Below are 19,945 nucleotides of genomic sequence, written 5' to 3'. Positions count from 1 at the left end.
CTGTAACCCCGATAAGCTAGCTCACTTGCAACCTTAAACTCGTGTCTGTCTTGTACTATCTGAAGCCTTCAATAAATCCTTTGTTTCTGCATCCAAGTCTGAGCAAGTGATTTTGCGAAGTTAGCACAGTTAGGTTGGGACTCTCACATTAAGTTGCAAGTCCTTGCCTTTTCGTCCTGCATCTGTACCTTACGGGACAGTAATGCCAGGCGAGGAGGATACCTCTTCCCCCCCGGGTTCACCGGAGAAACCCGAGGTTCCGGAGAAACCTGACCCTAAGGAGGAGGGTGCCAAGCGGAAGGTACCCGGTGCCCCCCACCCGGGACCGGGCTTGGGTACGAAGCCCAAGAACACCTTTAACTCTTGGCTGGACTCTCCTAAGGGCTGGTCGCTCTCCCGGACCGAGGCGAAGTACCGCCGCATGGCTTTGCCCAGCACGGGACTCGAAGACGACCCCGCGCGTAGGGAAGCCCTGATGGACGAGGAACGGAGGCAATGGCAGGAGGAACACCAAGCCATGCTGGAGCGCATGGATGCCATGCAGACCGTGATGGGTGAGATGGCTGCCGCCGTGGATGCGCTGAAGGTACAGCCTCCCCCCGGCAACCCCCCGGATGGGACACCGGCGGCTCCCCCCGTTCCTCCCAGCGCTCCGGCCCGCCGTGACCTGAAGATCACGTATGATGGGTCGGGGGATCAGTTGACCTTCTTTATGGTCCAAGTGGACATTTTTATGCGGGAGCAGGGCCGGACCTTTACCTCTGAAGAGTCCCAGGTCCAGTATGTGGCCTCACTCCTGCAAGGCGAAGCGGCCGCGTGGATGGTGTTACAATACGAACTCCGCTCCCCTGTGCTGCGGAGCCTGGATGAGTTTATGATTGCTCTCCGAAACCGGTTCGAGGACCCGAACCTGGGGGAGTGGGCCAAGGCTACTCTGATGCAACTACGCCAAGGGACTAAGTCGGTGGCGCAGTATGCGAGCGAATTCCAGTCTCTATCGAGCAGAATTCTGGATTGGAGCGAGGCTACCCGGGTGCAGTGCTTCAGGGAAGGGCTGAACCCGGACCTGCAACATTGGGCCTTCATGCAAGGTAATCCCCCTGACGTCGAGGGCTGGGTGCGCCACGCCGCCGATATCGAAAATCGGAAGCAACTCCTGACCCTGTCCAAACAGCGCACCGGCCGCGACTTTAAGCCGAGAGGGGACAGACCAGGCGGTACCAGAGATTCCCGAACCCCGGGCGGCGGCGGCCCCTCAACAGCCGAACGCCGCAAGCGCTTCGAAGCCGGGGTGTGCTTGGTGTGTGGAGGTAAGGGTCACTTCGCCTCGCAATGCCCGTCCCGCTCCGGACGTCCGGCTCCTCCTCGCCCGACCCCAACCGAACCGGAGAAGACCCCGGCGGAGGGCCAACCTCGACGCCGAAGCGGCGCTCCTGAACGCAGGAGCGTGCCCTCCGCGCTACACGCGCGCGCTCAAGATGGAGCCTCCACCTCTACTGGTCCATCGGGACCCCGGATTACAAATGCAGCCTTTGACTCGGCCGAGTCACGGATTACAACTACCACGTCTCCTTCATCCAGTGAGGAAGAAGAGTGGGAGATGCCGGCAAAAAACGCCGTCGGTCTGCTGTAAGAGGGGCTCCTCAGCAGACCGCTCCGATCGTTGTGCAAGGAGCTCCACCGATGGTAAGCGCCCAAGAGGATAATGTGTACATCCGGGTCCACCTATCCTTACCCAAAGGGGGTCCGGTGTTAGAATTCCCCGCGCTAGTTGACTCTGGGTGCGCCCGCACCTTGATTAGTGAGGAAGCAGCCAAGAGACTACCGAATCTTCACCAAACTGGATTTGGTGGAAGCCTATCACCGCATCCGCATTAAGGAGGGGGACGAATCCAAGACAGCCTTTTCGAGTTGTTTTGGCATGTATGAATATTTAGTGATGCCGTTCGGACTTTCAGGGGCTCCGAGTGTATTCATGCAATTAATTAATGAAGTTTTACATGATTTGTTGTTTCGGGGGGTGGTGGTATTTCTGGATGATATTCTCATTTATTCTGAAACCATGGAAGAGCATGTCCGACTGGTGCGCGAAGTCCTCCAGCGACTGCGGGACCACAAATTGTATGCTAAGGTGTCTAAATGTGAATTCCACCAGCCTTCCATCACTTTCCTGGGCTATGTAATTTCCCACCAGGGGTTGGAGATGGATCCCGAAAAGGTTCAGGCGGTACGGGATTGGGAACCCCCCACCACACGCCGGCAACTGCAACAGTTTTTGGGGTTTGCCAACTTCTACCGCAACTTCATTCCCAATTTCGCACAGGTGGCTCTCCCCCTCACTTCCCTTTTGCGCACCAAGGGGAAGGGAACGAACGCCGCGCTACCCTCGGCCCGTTTGCAGTGGTCACCACCCTGCCAGCAGGCGTTCGATGAGCTAAAATTGCTCTTTTCGTCCGAGCCAGTACTAGCCCACCCGGACTGCACTAAACCATTCGTGGTCCAGGTGGACGCCTCGGACGTGGCCATGGGAGGGGCTCTCCTGCAGAGAGACAAAAGTGGGAGTTTGAGACCGTGCGCCTACTTCTCCAAAAAGTTTTCTCAGTCGGAAATTAACTTGGCGATTTGGGAGAAGGAGGCGGCGGCGGTGAAGCGTGCCCTTACTATCTGGAGACATTTTTTGGAAGGGGCAGAATTTCCGTTTGAGGTGTGTACCGACCATAAGAATTTGGAGGCTCTCAAGGGGGCTAGAAAGCTCAACGCTAAACAGATTCGGTGGGCTCAATTTTTCGCCAAGTTCTGTTTCACCCTCAAGCACATCCCCGGGAAGGAAAATGCCCTGGCTGATGCCCTGTCCCGACTCCCCCAATACCGCAATGACTTTGACCGTCCCGTGGACTCCCTATTCACCCCCGAGCAACGGGGGGAAGTCTCAGGTCTAGCCGTCACCACCCGGTCCCAAGCCCGCCAACCGGGTAGTCCCATGCTCAAAGGGGTCCCGGAAGCTTTTCAGCAAAGGCTCTGAGACGCATCTCTGCACTAAGCGGAGCAACAGATTCTCCCCGCCGGCATGGAACAACGGGACTCCTGCTGGGTGCAGGGTGGAAGGCTTTATGTCCCAACGCCTCTCCGTAAGGAGGTCTTGGGACTAGTCCACGGGGCCAAACTTGCGGGTCATTTTGGCTTTGTAAAAACTCTGCACCTGGTGAGGAGGCAATTTTGGTGGCCCAGCATGAGAGCTGATGTGGAACTGTACGTGCGCAGCTGCCCCATCTGCGCCACAGCTAAAAAGAGGATGGGAAAACCCCCGGGGCTTCTGAAACCCTTAGAAACACCCACCCGACCGTGGGAAGTGATCGCCATGGACTTTATCACTGATCTGCCTCCCAGCCGGGGTAAGACGGTCCTATGGGTGATCACGGACCTTTTCTCCAAACAGGTCCACTTCGTTCCCTGTGCCGGACTCCCCTCGGCCCAGGGTTTGGCCAAACTGTTTATCACTCATGTCCTAAGGCTTCACTCGATTCCCAGAAAGGTCCTCTCCGACAGGGGGGTCCAGTTCGTCGCCAAATTCTGGCGGGCCTTCCTAAAACTGATGGGGGTGGAGGAGCAAGGACTCTCCTCGGCTTACCACCCCCAAACCGATGGTCAAACTGAACGAGTAAATGCCGTGGTCGAGTGTTACCTCCGGTGTTATGTCAATTACCACCAGGACGATTGGGTGGACTTACTACCTTTTGCTGAGTATGCCTACAACAATGCCCCTCACTCCTCCACTGGTTTTAGCCCTTTCCAGGTGGTGTACGGGACGGAATTCGGCCCTTTCGGTTCCACCCCCGTCACTCCTGAGCTCGAGGCAGTCCCGGAAGTCCAGGAGTGGGTACAGGTGGTTCGGTCTACTTGGCCCTGGTTACAAAAGAACCTAGAACGGGCCAAGCGCAAATACAAGGAACAGGCCGACAAACATCGGTCCCTGGGCTGGGAGCTCAAGGTGGGGGAGCAAGTTTATCTCTCCACCAAAAACCTGCGCTCGCTCCGGCCCTGCAAAAAGCTAAACGATCGATACGTGGGACCTTTCCCCATTTCCCGGGTGATCAATGAAGTCACAGTGGAATTGGAGCTGCCAAAAACCCTTAGGGGCGTTCACCCCGTCTTTCATATCAGTCTGCTCAAGCCTTACGTACCCGCTCCCCAATTCCACTCCCCCCCCAAACCCGAAGTCCCGACAGTAGTGGGCGGGGACACACACTTGGAAGTGTCCAAGGTTTTAGATTCCAAGTGGAAGAAAGGGAAACTGTTCTATTTTGTCCGATGGAAACATCTGGGACCTGCACACGATGAATGGGTAGCAGCCCCCCACATGGCGGCCCCCCGCCTCGTTCACGAATTCCACTGCGCCTATCCTGATAAGCCTCGGCCTCCCGACCTTGCGGGAGGGGGGCCTTAAGGGGGGCAGAATGTGAGGGCCATGTGTCTCTGACTCCCCTTTCCCTTCTTCGTATCCTCTATCTCCGTCCCTTTGAACTCGTAAAAGCAGTTCACACCTCCCCATGCCTTCCTGGGCCCCGGCGCCTCATCTGCCTTTCTCATCTGCCTTTCTCTTGCCCCCCCCTGCTGCGCTTCCTGCATGCACTCCCTCGGGCCGAATACGGCCTTGAGGATCTGATAGTCCTAACAGTCTCTCTGGGACCCGTTTGATGTTTTGTATTGCACCAATCTGTCTTGTAACTTCCCACAACAGAAGTGTGAACCCCAGTGCCCTGTAGTAGATATATTCTGTAACCCCGATAAGCTAGCTCACTTGCAACCTTAAACTCGTGTCTGTCTTGTACTATCTGAAGCCTTCAATAAATCCTTTGTTTCTGCATCCAAGTCTGAGCAAGTGATTTTGCGAAGTTAGCACAGTTAGGTTGGGACTCTCACACCTACTTTTATTAACCGATAGGATGTGTTACTGGCCACCAAGATTAAGTTAATTCACGCCATCGTATTCCCGGTTATTATGTATGGGTGTGAAAGGTGGACATGGAAGAAAGCTGATAGGAAGAAAGCAGATTCCTTTGAAATGTGGTGTTGGAGGAGAGCGTTACGGATACCGTGGACTGCCCAAAAACAAATCAGTGGGTTATAGACCAAATCAAGCCTGAACTGACCCTAGAAGCTAAAATGACTTAACTGAGGCTGTTGTACATTTATCCTATTTTCCATCCGTTGCTTTTCACATCTTCCTTTTTGCGGCCACAAAAACAGCCAGAGGCAGCCTCCCCTTGCCTGGCCCTTTCCTCCCACCTGGATTTGCTCAGGCAGAGAGAAGGATGGTTCTGCTGGACTCTTCTTTTGCAGCTTTGTCAGTAAAACCCTAGTACTATCCTACCCAGAATTACACCCATCTGTCTAATGAAGTCAGTGGACTTTTAACAGCTGTAACTGTTTAGGGTTACAAGAAGAAGTTCCCAGGCGGGAATGTTTCTCTCTCCACGGTCTAGAATCCTTAAACATACCTATGTAACTTCCAGGAGCCAGTTAGGTCAGCCCAGGAGAGGCGGAGACAGTGAATGAAGATTAGCAGCAAGGGGAGTCGGTTTCCTGGGGAGCTGGATAAGACTTCTTGGGTTGTTATTGCCTCATCTGAGGTGCAAAGTTAACCGAAGGGCCGCCGCCTCCCATATTGTTCCCCTCACAACAAGCTCTGCTTCGGTGGCCTTCCCTGCAGAGGTGAGGTGGGAGGCAGGCGGGGACAGGGCTTTTTCAGGAGTGGCCCCTTCCTTGTGGAACGTTCTTTCAGGCTCCAGGCCAAAATGTTTCTGTTCACCTAGGGGTTTAATAAAGGGGTTGATTTTTTCACACTATTTTAGCCTGGAAACTGTCATTTTGAGCTCTCTGTGTTTATTATTTCTGTTTTATGCTGTATAATGCTGGCTTTAATTAATACTTTTTAATGTTTATTTTTATTACTTTTATTTTGTAAGCTGCTTTTATTTCAGGCAGGTTGCTCAAGAGGCAATATAAAATATTCTACATAAATAAATAAATGCTAAATGCAGGGGTGGACAGTCAATTTAGTAGGACTGGTATTATTGTTGGAACCATATTGTAGGGCTCTGTTTTTCATGCTGAAGAATGGAGCTCCGTTTCTGGGATGTACAGTTTGTTCCTTTGTAAAAAGAATTGCATTTTAAGACTTTGGCACTTGGTGGAACAGAAAAGTTGGACTTTGCTCACCACAAAGTAGTTGTATCAAACACTAACCAAGTATTGTCAAAGGCTTTTCACGGTCAGAGTTCATCGGTTCTTGTAGGTTATCCGGGCTGTGTGACCGTGGTCTTGGTATTTTCTTTCCTGACGTTTTGCCAGCAGCTGTGGCAGGCACCTTCAGAGGAGTAACACTGAAGGACAGTGTCAGGAAAGAAAATACCAAGACCACGGTCACACAGCCCGGATAACCTACAAGAACCGAATAACCAAGTACTTACCTTAATTCAAATATAGTATCTGTTGCAAGTTTCTGTTCTCTGTTACACTTATGTGTTTAGTTACATAAATCTTGTTGTATTGTTCTGTATGTTGGAGGGTTTTGACTTAAATAAATTTTATTTAACTCACATTGTTTTGAAACTTCTGTTCCTCATTTAATCCCACAGAATTCACACTGGCAGAGTTTATACATACCCTGGGGTTCCACCCAGCAAGAGATGTGGTGGGGGCAGGGGGCAGGAGAGGGGTGCTGTCAGCACAATGGGGTGACATTTTGGGGGGGGGGGAACCTGGAAGTGGCATCGCATCGCTCTAGGAATCACTGGAAACAATTTGAGTTTCTAACGATTCCTAGAGTGACAGGACATAATTCCCAGGTTGCCCATTGGCTGATGGAATAGTGTTGAAGAAATGGAGATTCCCAGTGGAAGAACTCTTGACATGGTGGGAGACCTGACAACTCTCTCTCTCTCACACACACACATTAGCTTGTTGCATTTAGTCTTCATTGATAGAATTCCAAAGTCCTCACAGTCAACTGAAGTAAGAGTTGGGCTGCTGTTTTTTAAAACTTGTACAGATTTCAGTCAGGGCTCACTTGTTTTCATAAAACTTACTGTCAATGAAGTGTGAATAGGCCTACAGTCTTAACGGCTAATCCTAACTTACTCAAATGTCAACCTGGACTAATTCTAAACATATGAGCATAGAATTATGCTTAAACATAATTTTAAACACCTCGAACATGTGCAAACATGGTGCAGTAGTACCAAATATAAGAGTCTCTCTGTCCAATCAAGAAACTGACTACAACACTTGAGATTAATATGTTAGTACATAAAGCAATTTGAAGTGAATGAAAAACAGGTGGCGTTGCCACTTGCCACTGCAGGCCCTCAACCAAGACAAATGCTGAAGCAGGAGGCTGGTGGGCCATGAGGAGGCAAACAGTCTCCACCTGCCGTGGCCTCGACCACGTCAGGCCAGGTGGAACAGGCTTGTTCCCATGACACAAATTAGGCAGAAAACTTCCTGCACATTTTGCCTTCCAAATAGGAATAGAGGGGATGCTTATTAAATTTGCAGATGATACTAAATTGGGAGGGGTAGTAAATACAGTAGAAGACAGAGCCAGGATTCAGGATGGTCTTGACTGGCTGGAGAATTGGGCTAAAACTAATAAAATGCACTTCAACCTCATAGGGACAAATGTAAAGTTCTGTATTTAGGTAGGAAAAACCAAATGCATAATTATAGGATGGGGGAGATTTGTCTGAGCAGTAGTGTGTGTGAAAAGGATCTTGGGGTCTTAGTAGACCAACACTAAACATGAGTCAGTAGTGTGATGCGGTAGCTAAAAAGGCAAATGTGATCTTGGGCTGCATCAACAGAAGTATAGTGTCCAGATCACGTGAAGTGATGGTATCGCTTTACTGACCTCACCTAGAGTACTGTGTTCAGTTATGGGCACCACAATTTTAAAAAGATGTAGACAAGCTGGAACGTGTCCAGAGGAGGGCAACAAAGATGGTGAGGGGTCTGGCGACTAAGTCCTATGAGGAAAGGTTGAAGGAGCTGGGTATGTTTCGCTTGAAGAGGAGAAGACTGAGAGGGGATATGATAACCATCAAGTACTTGAAGGGCTGTCATATAGAGGATGGTGCCGAGTTGTTTTCTGTTGCCCCAGAAGGTCGTACTAGAACCAACGGGTTAAAATTAGATCAAAAGAGTTTCCATTTAGACATTAGGAAGAATTTTCTAACAGTTAGAGCAGTTCCTCAGTGGAACAGGCTTCCTTGGGAGGTGGTAAATTCTCTTTCCCTGGAGGTTTTTAAGAAGAGGTTAGATGATGACCAGCTGTCAGCAATGCTGATTCTATGACCTTAAGCAGATGATGAGAGAGAGGGCACCTTGGCCACCTTCTGGGCATGGAGTAGGGGTCACTGGGGGTGTGGGGGAGGTAGTTGTGAATTTTCTGCATTGTGCAGAGGGTTGGACTAGATGACCCTGGTGGTCCCTTCCAACTGTATGATTCTACCAGGCCTATGGGCTTGCTCTAGTACCTTATTGCACAGTACCTTAAGCACAGAAACAACCTGGCTAAGAGCTGTACCCATGCTCAGCACCACAAAGGACTGTAACCAATTTGTCAACCACCTGGACACTAGTAATGTTGCAAATTCTGTGTCTGAAACTGCAATGAACTTTTAAAACATTTTCTGCTGTACTTGCCCACAATTTAGCTATTTTTATGGCACTATAGTAGTGTCAACCAAAAAAAAACAAAAAAGTCATTTTCATCACAAGCATACCTTTCATGCTGAGGCTTGAAATGGACAGGGACAGTGTGGTAGAGTGGTGAGCGTGTCAGACTAGGATCGGGAGACCTAGGTTTGGATCTCCACCATGGAAGCTTGCTAGGTGACCTGGGGGCCAGTAACACACACTCAGCTAGACCTGCCTCATAGGGAGGTTGCTGGGAGGATAAAATAGAAAGGAAAAGGATGCTGTAAGCTGCTTTGCATCCTCAAGGAGGGGAACGGCAGGGTATAAACATGTGAATAAATAATAATATTGCTGATCCTCCACCCCAGATTAATATAAAAAGCACTAATGCAAAATTCATGTGCATGATACAAAGGCATTTTATACCAAGGCCTTTGGATTTTGCGTTTTAATGATGAAAACATATTTCCCATTTGGGCTTCTGGGCTCTCTCAGTCTACAATTCCTGTGTATAGACCAGAAACGACTGTTATTTTTAAGTAGGGGGAGCATGGGCCAGCTGTTGGCAACGGCATGACGTCACTTCTAGGATGTCAGCCCTCTCCGGGAATTGCCAGAAAGGCTATGCAGGCCACGGGTGGGGGGGGGGGCTGGCAACCTTATACTCCTATCATGTCCTCCTATTTATGATCCTGGGATATCGGGGCTATGAATTGCGGCTTTTCAAGGACCAGTTCCCATTCTAAACAGAAGGCAGCACAGTCATCTAATTTTATATTCCTAGTCCTATGGCATTGTTCAGATGCATTGTTAATTGTATATGTTATACAGCACAATTAGGTTGTTGCTTGCATTGTTGAGTTTTGTACTCCTAGTCCCATTGCTTTGTTAATTCAATGTCCTGCACCGTATGAGTACCCTTCTTCCCCACCATGCTCTGCAATCCGCCTTAATGTTCTGTGAGAAAGGTGGCTACAAATAAGCTAAGTAATAAATACCTAAAATGAGGTGACTCAAATAAGCAGCGAGAGGATGATGTAACCCATCCTCTATGGCTTCCTGGAGGCAGCTGTGCTTTTCCTGTTCTACCTGCTATTCCGAGGGAGGGCTGGCTGGCCACTCTCCAGAGAGACACTCGAATGAGAGGCAGGGCGAGACTTCCAAGTAATTCCAAGTGTCAGGATAATGTCTCTGGAGAAGTTTCACTCCACGTTGACAGGCCGCCTCTGATACTCTGAGTTGTCTGTTGAAGCCCTTCTCTCCAGCCATTTCTCCTGTAGCTATTCATTTCCAGGGAACTTGGGTGGAGGACTTAAGGCATCTTTGCAGCCTGCAAAGAGCAGTTTCCCACAACCCTCAGCAGGCGTCTTGTTCCACTTGAATTAGCGAACACTGCATTGACTCTGGGGAAGTACAAACATTTTGGCCAATTTGACAGTTACTTTGTTTACTCAAGTAACTTCAGGGTTTCCTAAAGTGTGACCAAGTTCACGATTCTGGCCCATCTATGTTCTTCAGGTCAGGATTTCTGTTCTTGCTTGTAAATATTAAGGGCATCTCTAGAAACCTGTTCAGTCGTTCCTTCCCCTTGGGGAACTGAAGTTCTAGGAAGAGGTGATTCAGTGAAGGATGGGGATACACGCTTATCTGACAGAGAATTGTTGACACACTCAGACCAAACCATTGTTCCCAAGATTTTTTGGGAAGTCCGTTACAATGGAGCTGGTATGAAACCAGTATATGTTTACAAATGTAGATAGACATGTAGCATTACGGAGCTACACTCTGGCTGAGATGACTGAAATTCAGATTAGATTTAAAGTAATACCAAGCAAGGAGCCCCGTGGCGCAGAGTGTTAAGCTGCAGTACTGCAGTCAAAAGCTCTGCTCACGGCCTGAGTTCGATCCCCACGGAAGTCGGTTTCAGGTAGCCGGCTCAAGGTCGACTCAGCCTTCCATCCTTCCGAGGTCGGTCAAATGAGTACCCAGCTTGCTGGGGGTAAAGGGAAGATGACTGGGGAAGGCACTGGCAAACCACCCCGCAAACAAAGTCTGCCTAGAAAACGTCGGGATGTGACGTCTCCCCATGGGTCAGGAATGACCCGGTGCTTTACCTTTTTAATACCAAGCAACAATACAGATGTGTGTTTTAATTAGAATTTTGCAAGCCACCTTGGTTGCTGATTTTAAATTGAGTGTACATCTTTTAAATTTGTACAACCTTTAAATAAAAGTTATGATTCACTTATATTATACTTCTGTAAAAAAGTTTAATTGTAAAATAAATACATCACTTTCAAGGTATGCAAACATATTAAAACAGGAATATATTATTTACAATCAAAACCCTCTCTTTACTTACATATCTACACCAAAATAGCATAAAAACCACATTGTAAAGTTTTGATTTGCAGTCAGGAATAATTGATACAAACCCTATTAAATAAGACACATCTTTTCAGGAACTGTCAATTCTATCCTGGAAATGGAAAATAAATGTGTTTGGGGCTGCTGTCCTGCAGCCAATTAGCCAGCTCTGCTCCCGCTGACTATCATGGAAGCAGGTAGACACCAGTTCCAACTATCACACCAACCTAGTAGCCATACTTCCACAATTACTAGGGTTGCCAGGTACCTCTTCTCCACCGGTGGGAGATTTTTGGGGCGGAGCCTGAGGAGGGCAGGGATTGGGGAGGGGCGGGACTTCAATAGAGTCCAATTGCCAAAGTGGCCATTTTTCTCCAGGTGAACTGATCTATATCAGCTGGAGATCAGTTGTAATAGCGGAAGATCTCCAGCTAGTACCTGGCAGCTGGCAACCCTAACAATTACTCTACTAAACTGGAAGAGCCTTCTATGGTCACGGCTAGGTAACTTTCTCCAGAAGTGGGCACCTTTTTCCAAACCGCTGTCCCTGGACAACCTCCATTCATCCCAGTGGGGCCTCAGTAGGGACTGATCTCACCAGTTTGCCCACAAGATAGTTAGTTTGAGGCTTGATCAGGAAATAAGATCCAGGATCCAGGAACCAGAGGGAAGTAATAAAGCAGCATAATTGGTCAACCTGTAATTTATGGCAACTCTTTTCCTGATATAACTTACTTGGTACTATCTGATGTTGTGTCAGCGTGGGCAGAGTGAAGTGCCCCGTGCCATCTGTCCCAGGTGGAGTCACCGATGCGTTGGCATGACTTTTATTCGTGTACTGTTTCCCTTGCTGGTTGTATCATTCACCTTTTTAGGGGGGAGGGGTGGTGGAAGTCAGTCAAGCATTTCTCTTTATTGACATAAAAGCTAAGTCAGCATATTCTAAATGCTCTGCCCCCCCCCCTTTCACACACTGGCTTATCTTCTCTGTAAACTCTTACATAACTCATTGGCGGCGGCAGCAGCAGCAACAACAACAACAAAAAGCAAAAGCGAAGTTTTTAAGGTAACAGTTGTATGATCATCTTCTTCTACTCGAAAGGGTAGGCAGTTCTCCATTGCTGGGAAACATGCCATGTAAATTCCTGCACGTGGCAGCCTGTTTTACATTCATCGGCAATTGCTGAGAAACAGGAGGAATACTCTGCCACCCTTTGTGGCATTCTTCATGTCGATCAGTCAAGATGGCATCTCGCCACTAGACCCTCAAGGTCCTTCATTTCATTTTCTCACACATGTCTCCATGGAGTCTCATGAGCTTCACCAACAGCCTCTTCAACTTCATCTCCTGCAAGATTCAAGAACTATGTTAAGGCTTAGAGATCCACCATTTTGACCAATCATGCCAGTGAGTGAAGACCTTCTGGAGAGTTCAGTATCTGCAAATGCTAAAGCTGGACTAGATGGGCTAGATGGACCCTTGTCTATGCTTTGTAACAGGAATACTGAATGCACAGTAGCCACTGGACACTGGAAGGCTCAGAGAAGGCCTCTGCGCCCGAGCAGCTTTGTGCTCTTCTCTTGTAGTGCCTTTTGTACTGTTGATTTTAAAAACTTTGGATTTAGAAGGGTTTTTTTAAAGACACCAAACTATTTTATTGAAAAAAGCACTCGCAATATTACGTTTTAGCTTCTTATCCAGTATAACCACTTTTAATTAAATACTGCTCATAGAATGGTCAATAGTCAAGCTGGACAACGACTTGCTCCAGAAAACAATAATAATATAATAATAATATTAAAATGGCCACAGCAAAACACAATTTCAGCAGGGCTTCCCCAACCCCCCAAAAGGGGAAACTGAATGGCTGAGGTGGTTTACAAAATGGTGACATATCACAGGTTCGCAGCCGGGGCCAACTAATGCATCATAGACTTTGGAACCTATAGAGGTTGGCTTGATAAAAGTCAAAATGGTACCCCATATAACAACACTCCAGAGGAAGGCAATGGCAAGCCACCTCTGTTAGAGAGCCAGCATGGTAGTGGTTAAAATAGGTGGTTTGGAGCAGTGGACTCTAATCTCAAGAACTGGGTTTGATTCCTCACTCCACATGAGCAGCGGATGCTAATCTGGAGAACCAGTTGGTTTCCCCACTCCTCCACATGAAGTCGGCTGGGTGACCTTGGGCTAGTCACAGCTCTCTTAGAGCTCTCTCAGCCCCACCTACCTCACAGGGTGTCTGTTGTAGGGAGGGGAAGGGAAGATGATTGTAAGCCGGTTTGATTCTTCCTTAAGTAGTAGAGAAAGTTGGCATATAAAAACCAACTCTTCTTCCTCTTCCTCCTCCTGGGTTGCCATAAGTCAACTGTGACTTGATGGCACTTTACACACACACACTTAACAACACTCAGCATTCATGAAGAATTTTAGAGTCTACCGAGGTCTTTACATACATTATCTTGTTGCCACCTTACAACTGGCCTGTGAGGGGTCACCTGTAATATTTCTGTATTGGGGCTGGAGCAAAAAGTGAGGATGGCTCACCTAAGGGCAAGACAGACATGACAAACACCAAGCAACCCGTCTCTTTATAGAATGCCTATTGCAAGATCACGCAGCCTCAATTTGCTCAAGTGCCATCCAGAGAAGGTAAAGGGGGTTTAACCCTTCATTCTGCTTCATTAATTGAATCTTTGTTGTTGACATGTCTTGTTTTCCTTTAAAATGCTAATAGCAGAGCAGGGGAGCTGATTTTGTATACTGAAACTGAATGGAGGTTGACAGATGAAGATGAAGATGATGAAGAAGAAGAGTTGGTTTTTATATGCCAACTTTCTCTACCACTTAAGGAAGAATCAAACCAGCTTACAATCATCTTCCCTTCCCAACAGACACCCTGTGATGTAGGTGGGGCTGAGAGAGTGTGACTAGCCCAAGGTCACCCAGCTGGATTCATGTGGAGAAGTGGGGAAACCAACCTGGTTCTTCAGATTAGCCTCCGCCGCTCATGTGGAGGAGTGAGGAATCAAAGTCGGTACTCCAGATAGGAGTCCACCACTCCAAGCCACTGCCTTTAACCACTCTACCACCTCTTTTTTTCTCACACGACTCTTAAGCGAACTGAAGTTACTGACATTTGCATTATATAGATGGCTGGAGATGTATGATCATCATCACGGTTATTAGACAGTTAGTGAATTCATGATGCTTGTTATGTATTAGTTATGATAAACTGACCCAGTGATAGATTATTTGGAGAAGGCCTACCCCTTGAGCCACATAAAATCTTGACCTTAGGAATAATACTGGTATCACCAAAAGGATTTGAGCCCAGACAGTTATACCCAGAGTGCTTGTTTTATTTATTTATTTAACACCCTGCTTTGCTCCCCAGTTGGGGGGGTATGACATTGTTCTCTCCTCTTTCATTATATTCTCACAACAATCACCCTGTGGGGTGGGAGTGCGTTAGGCTGATAGTAACTGGCCCAAGGTCACCCAGCAAGCTTCCAACCCTGAGAAAATCCCCATGAGTGTGGATTAGAACCTGGTTCTCCCAGATTCTACTTCAACACTTTAACCACTACACCACAATTAAACTCTTGACAAGAGATGAAAATGTAAAGTAGTTCCTACGTTCATTGCTTGGACTTCCATTTTCTTGGCGGAGTTTTTTCTTTTCTTCTTTCTCTTCACATTTAGGATATTTTTTTCTTACCCTGGGGAGCAGTGATACTGGAATGCATCACACAACATCACCAAAATGAACCCCCCCCCCAAATACTCAGAATGGTTTTAAAACAGCTGCACAAAGAAAACAAAATTAGAGGATCTTAAACACATATTTTTAAAAGATATACATCATTGCCGTGGCATATTAAGAATACATCTGAAGGTTAGGGACAAAGCACGGACAGTTTTCTCGCCTGAGCTCCTTTCAGTTGAAGAGGAGCTGAGTCCCGGCCAGCCAGTCCGCTCGCTAATGTCAGCGGAGTTTGCAGACGAGGCCCCTCGGACGGCGTTGTGCCCCAAGTCCAGGCAGTCAGGAGGATGCAGCATCCTTCTCTTATTTGTATCGTTTTACAGGCCACCAAACAACAACATCGGAGTCCCACACATGGAAATTGGGTCAGCTCAGACATAAATGCAGGCAGTAACCTACACTCTCTCTGCAGTTTGACTCCCACCCCTTCTTGCGAGAACGATGCACAAGCTCCTTTCGGGCAAGGAAGGCATTCCGGCTGCTCCAGCCTGATGGCCCCAGGGCACCGCTGCAGCTTCCCTGGCAAAGGAAACTCCCGTGGGGCCTCTCAGGGCCCTGTCTCAGAAGATGGGTGGGGGGTGGGGAAGGGCCCCCAGGAGCAGCACTTCGCAGTGCAAAGGGGACAAAGACACGAGGACAACAACAAGAGAACACACAACTACTCATTCACAAAAGTCATTCCTGGTGTCTCTCCAGTAGCTTTTTGGGGGAAAGCACTTGTGACAGACAGGTTAGGATTCATCTCTCCCTAAAAGTGACCAACAGGAGCTGATGGGCTTCCCATGTGGATTAATTGCCCTCGACTCCAATGCTACTCTGCATTGGAGCAACCCCTGTTCTCCATCTTTCCTCTGCACCATGGCAATCAGGCAGATTATGAACCCAGAGGCGCCTGCTCCCTCCCTCGCACTGAACAGCAGGCCACGGAGGATCCGAACAGCCCCCTCCCAGCGTCAAAGCCAATTCATGTGGTAGAAAGTCCTTGGGTGCTCCACGAGGACTCGGATGGATCGCACAGGTGCTGGGGCTTCGCTGCTGTCCAGGACCAAGAGGGCCCTGATCAGAACCGTGGTGCAAATGGAGGGGGGGGGGCTTCAGCTCCTTCCCGGTGCCATCGTCCCGACTGGAGCTGCTGTTGGCTCTTTGGGGAAGCTTATAGGTATGGTTTTTATTGTCTTCTAGTATAAGGACTAATTTATGAATATCGTTTTAGGCTGCTGAGTCTATATATTACTCTTCCTACACACTTGACACTGAGAGACACTGTCCTTCGGTGTTACTCCTCTGAAGATGCCCACCACAGCTGTGGGCGAAACGTCAGGAAAGAAAATACCAAGACCACGGTCACACAGCCCAGATAACCTACAAGAACCGATGAACTCTGACCGTGAAAGCCTTTGACAGAGTCTTCTTTTGTTTCAGTAGCTGTTTATGATTTGATCTCATTGACAATAATACTTCAAAAGCTGGTCCTCCTTTGCTGTGCTGTACCTGCCTGGAGTATTTTATTCATTTATTCCTGGATTGCCTACATTCCTGATCAAACCAGCCTTTTGATTAAAAGATACTGGGGACTGGGTTTTTTTCTGAATCAGATGTGGTCTAAGATTTTTGACTAGATCTTCATATTGTTTAACAAGGTTGGATTAATTGCCACATAGAGCACCCCTATCCAAGATCTGAGCTATATGATTTTGTAGTTGCGAGGACCGACTAATTCTCCTTTCCCCCTGAAGCATACCGTCAAAGGTGTGCACTGCACTGGAATATTAGGGAGTAAATTTGCCAAAACAATTAAGCCGAGCAGGCAGTGCTCACTCTTAGTCCTATCACTTGCTCCCAAACAATATATATTTTTAACAGAAAGGAAAACGAGACCAAAATATAGTCTATTGTGCTGGCGCCCCACGAGGATAAGTATAGGTCCTGAGGGATTTGGTGTATGTAATCATACATGTAGATTATGTTGTTGATGTCCTATTCCTGCCTTGTTAATTATTACATCCTGAGATCATCTATCTCGTTGACTTGCTTTCAGGATGGCCTGATTAATAGGGCATTCCAGCGACCCGCACAAGCCGGCATCTATTCTTGCACTGAAGTCTCCACATAATAAGGTGTGAGAATTTGGGTATTGGAGATCAAGAGCTCCCAAGGTGTCCAAAAGTTTATTCCAAACATTGTCAGGATCCTGTGAGCTGTGAAAATTTTTTGGGGGGTGGAGGACATACTTTGGGGGATTTTTTGGGAGGGAGAATATACCTTGGGGGATTATCAAATAAACCCAAATCACACACACCCAGAAACCTGACCTAATCTTCTGTGACTTCTTTCCAGGGAAATCTGATTTGCTTATCATGGAAGTGCATTTTTATAGAAAGAGACCAGTCATCTTCCTCTAAATATCTTCTATCTTAATCATGTGATTGCTATCTGGATAAGTGAATGGTTCTTAAGTTAGTATGAGATAATCAAAACAGGTGCAGATGAACTAATCAGCAGGCGCGTACAAGATATGCCCTCATTATCTTTCCTAAAGCCAGATAAGAATTAATTGAACTTTCCTGTAACTGTTTCAAGTAACAGTCAAATATTAAAGTAACTTTAAGCAGACAGAGCTCACTGGCAGTTGCAGAGAGCACGAACTCTCCGTTAACAGGCATGATTTGCAAGAAAGGTGATGCGATAATTCAGATACTGCTGCAAGCAGGGATGACTCTCCCCTGTCCAGCTTTAACCAAAATTCGTCCTCTAGTGCAACTAAAAGTTGTCTTTGTTCTGAACTCAGGCCTGAAGTCTGGTTGAAATGGATCAAAGGCAGATGTGTCATCCAAGATCCCTCGGAGCTTTTCCATCACCAACCTAACCCTTTTCCCTGTGGTCACTAACCCTTTTGAGCCTGCGGGCACCTTTGGAATTCTGACACAGTGTGGCGGGCGCAGCCACAAAATGGCTGTTGCAGCTTACCTGCAGCCACACAATGAAGATCCTTGTGCTTTGCTGGGCGCTGCTGCCAAAGTAATATTTTTAAAAATCTGCACAGTCAATTGACTCTCCAATGGCCAATCAGATGCTTTGCTGGGCAAAACCCCCACCTAGCCCCACCCACTTTCTAAAAACACTTGGTAGGCACTAGGGCTGTCAATTCGGTTCGGTCCGAACTGAAAATCAACCGAATTTCCCCTGATTCGGTGATTTTCAGTTCGGACGGATCCGAACTCAAATCTGGCAGGCAACCGGGGGGGCCGAATTCAGCGAGTTCGGGAGTTCGTGAATAAATTCGGCCAATTCGGCCCCCCCTTCAGGGCAGCCCGCTGAAAGGCGCGGGCTGCCCTTTAAACTGATCTGCGCCTCCCAGCTGGGAGGCTCAGATCAGTTTAAAGGGCAGCCCGCCTCCCTTCAGCGGGCTCCGCTGAAGGGGGGCGGGCTGCCCTTTAAACTCATCTGTGCCTCCCGGCCGGGAGGCACAAATGAGTTTAAATGACAGCCCGCCCCCCTTCAGGGAAGCCCGCTGAAGGGGGGCGGGCTGTCATTTAAACTCATCTGTGCCTCCCGCCCGGGAGGCACAGATGAGTTTAAATGACAGCCCGCCCCCCTGCAGGGAAGCCCGCTGAAGGGGGGCGGGCTGTCATTTAAACTCATCTGTGCCTCCCGCCCGGGAGGCACAGATGAGGTTAAATGACAGCCCGCCCCCCTTCAGGGAAGCCCGCTGAAGGGGGGCGGGCTGTCCTTTAAACTCATCTGCGCCTGGCGCAGATGAGTTTAAAGGGCAGCCGCGCCTCTCCAGCGGGCTCCGCTGGAGAGGCGCGGCTGTCATTTAAAGTCATCTGCGCCTCCCGGGCGGGAGGCGCAGATGAGTTTAAATGATAGCCCGCCCCCCTTCAGGGAAGCCCGCTGAAGGGGGGCGGGCTGTCATTTAAAGTCATCTGCGCCTCCCGCCCGGGAGGCGCAGATGAGTTTAAAGGGCAGCCGCGCCTCTCCAGCTGGGAGGCTCAGATCAGTTTAAAGGGCCCCCGCGCGCCTTCAGGGAATCCCTGAAGGCGCGCTTCGGCCGAATTTTCCCCCGAACTCCGGATCCCCCCGAATTACCGGGGATCCGAAGCGGGGGAGTTCGGACTTCGGACCGTACCGACCCCACAAGGGTCAAATTCGGCCGAATCCGAACTGTACCGAATTTTTTTTTTTTGACAGCCCTAGTAGGCACCAGAACAGGTGTTAGCAGGTTGAGCACCACGTTGGGAACCCCGGCCTTAGCCAGTGAATGTTTGTCAAGAAGAGGTCTAACCTACTGCTTCCTTCAAAGGTGGAGGTAGAGCCTCCTCAGTCAGTAAAGGCAATAATGGTTATAACCAATGGCTCCAAACAAGATTTTAAAAGCCAGGTTCGTCATGGGTCAAGAGCACAAGTGGAGAATGTCACTCTGCCAAGGACTGATTCTCCTTGAGTCTCCTTGAGTTGGTTTCTTGCCTTGTCCTGTGCTGTGTGCAGGGGATCCGCAAATTTTCGCCAGATTTTGTGCTCACTCCTTCCTCTTTCTGTTTCCCCCGAGGGGGCGTCTTGTCTCTATTACGGCTCCTGAGAAATAAATCTCTCATATTTCTGGTGGGTTTTGTAGTCACTTGGAGTGCAGCAGGCTCAACCTGCCCCTCTCTGAGCTGGGGAGAAGGGTGAGAGTGTGACCCTGCTGCACTCCACTTCTGGGTCACCAGAGAAGGAAGGAATCGACTGGGCAGTCACAGTTGGGCAAGTGTGTGGGTCCTCGAAAGAATGCGTAGCGTTCTGGTGTGAGCTTGAGCTGTCCAGCTTGCGCTATTTCCAAGTGCCCTCATTTATCCTGCTACTTATAGAATCATAGAGTTGGAAGGGACCACCAGGGTTATCTAGTCCAACCCCCTGCACAATGCAGGAAATTCGCAACTACCTCCCCCCTCCACACCCCCAGTGATCCCTACTCCATGCCCAGAAGATTGGCAAGATGCCTTCCCTCTCATCATCTGCTTAAGGTCATAGAATCAGCATTGCTGACAGATGGCCATCTAACCTCTTCTTAAAAACCTCCAGGGAAGGAGAGCTCACCACCTCCTGAGGAAGCCTGTTCCACTGAGGAACCGCTC

At 48.6% G+C, this 19,945-nt stretch overlaps 1 protein-coding gene across 1 annotated transcript in view; it reads right to left on the bottom strand.

The window, feature by feature from the left end:
* The window catches only part of AREG (amphiregulin), a 74,876-nt gene that overhangs the window by 13,582 nt on the left and 41,349 nt on the right, over nucleotides 1-19,945 (bottom strand). The window contains exons 4-5 of the mRNA XM_056864735.1: nucleotides 14,705-14,787; nucleotides 12,358-12,412 (exon numbers count right to left, since the gene is read on the bottom strand). Of these exons, the coding sequence (XP_056720713.1) occupies nucleotides 12,358-12,412; nucleotides 14,705-14,787 (138 nt within the window). The remainder of the gene's footprint in view (nucleotides 1-12,357; nucleotides 12,413-14,704; nucleotides 14,788-19,945) is intronic.

The sequence above is a fragment of the Euleptes europaea genome, chromosome 18 (assembly GCF_029931775.1).
Source record: "Euleptes europaea isolate rEulEur1 chromosome 18, rEulEur1.hap1, whole genome shotgun sequence".
NCBI lineage: Eukaryota > Metazoa > Chordata > Lepidosauria > Squamata > Sphaerodactylidae > Euleptes > Euleptes europaea.
The sequence above is the reverse complement of the archived record's forward strand: the minus strand, read 5'-3'. Positions and strand labels throughout refer to the sequence as shown.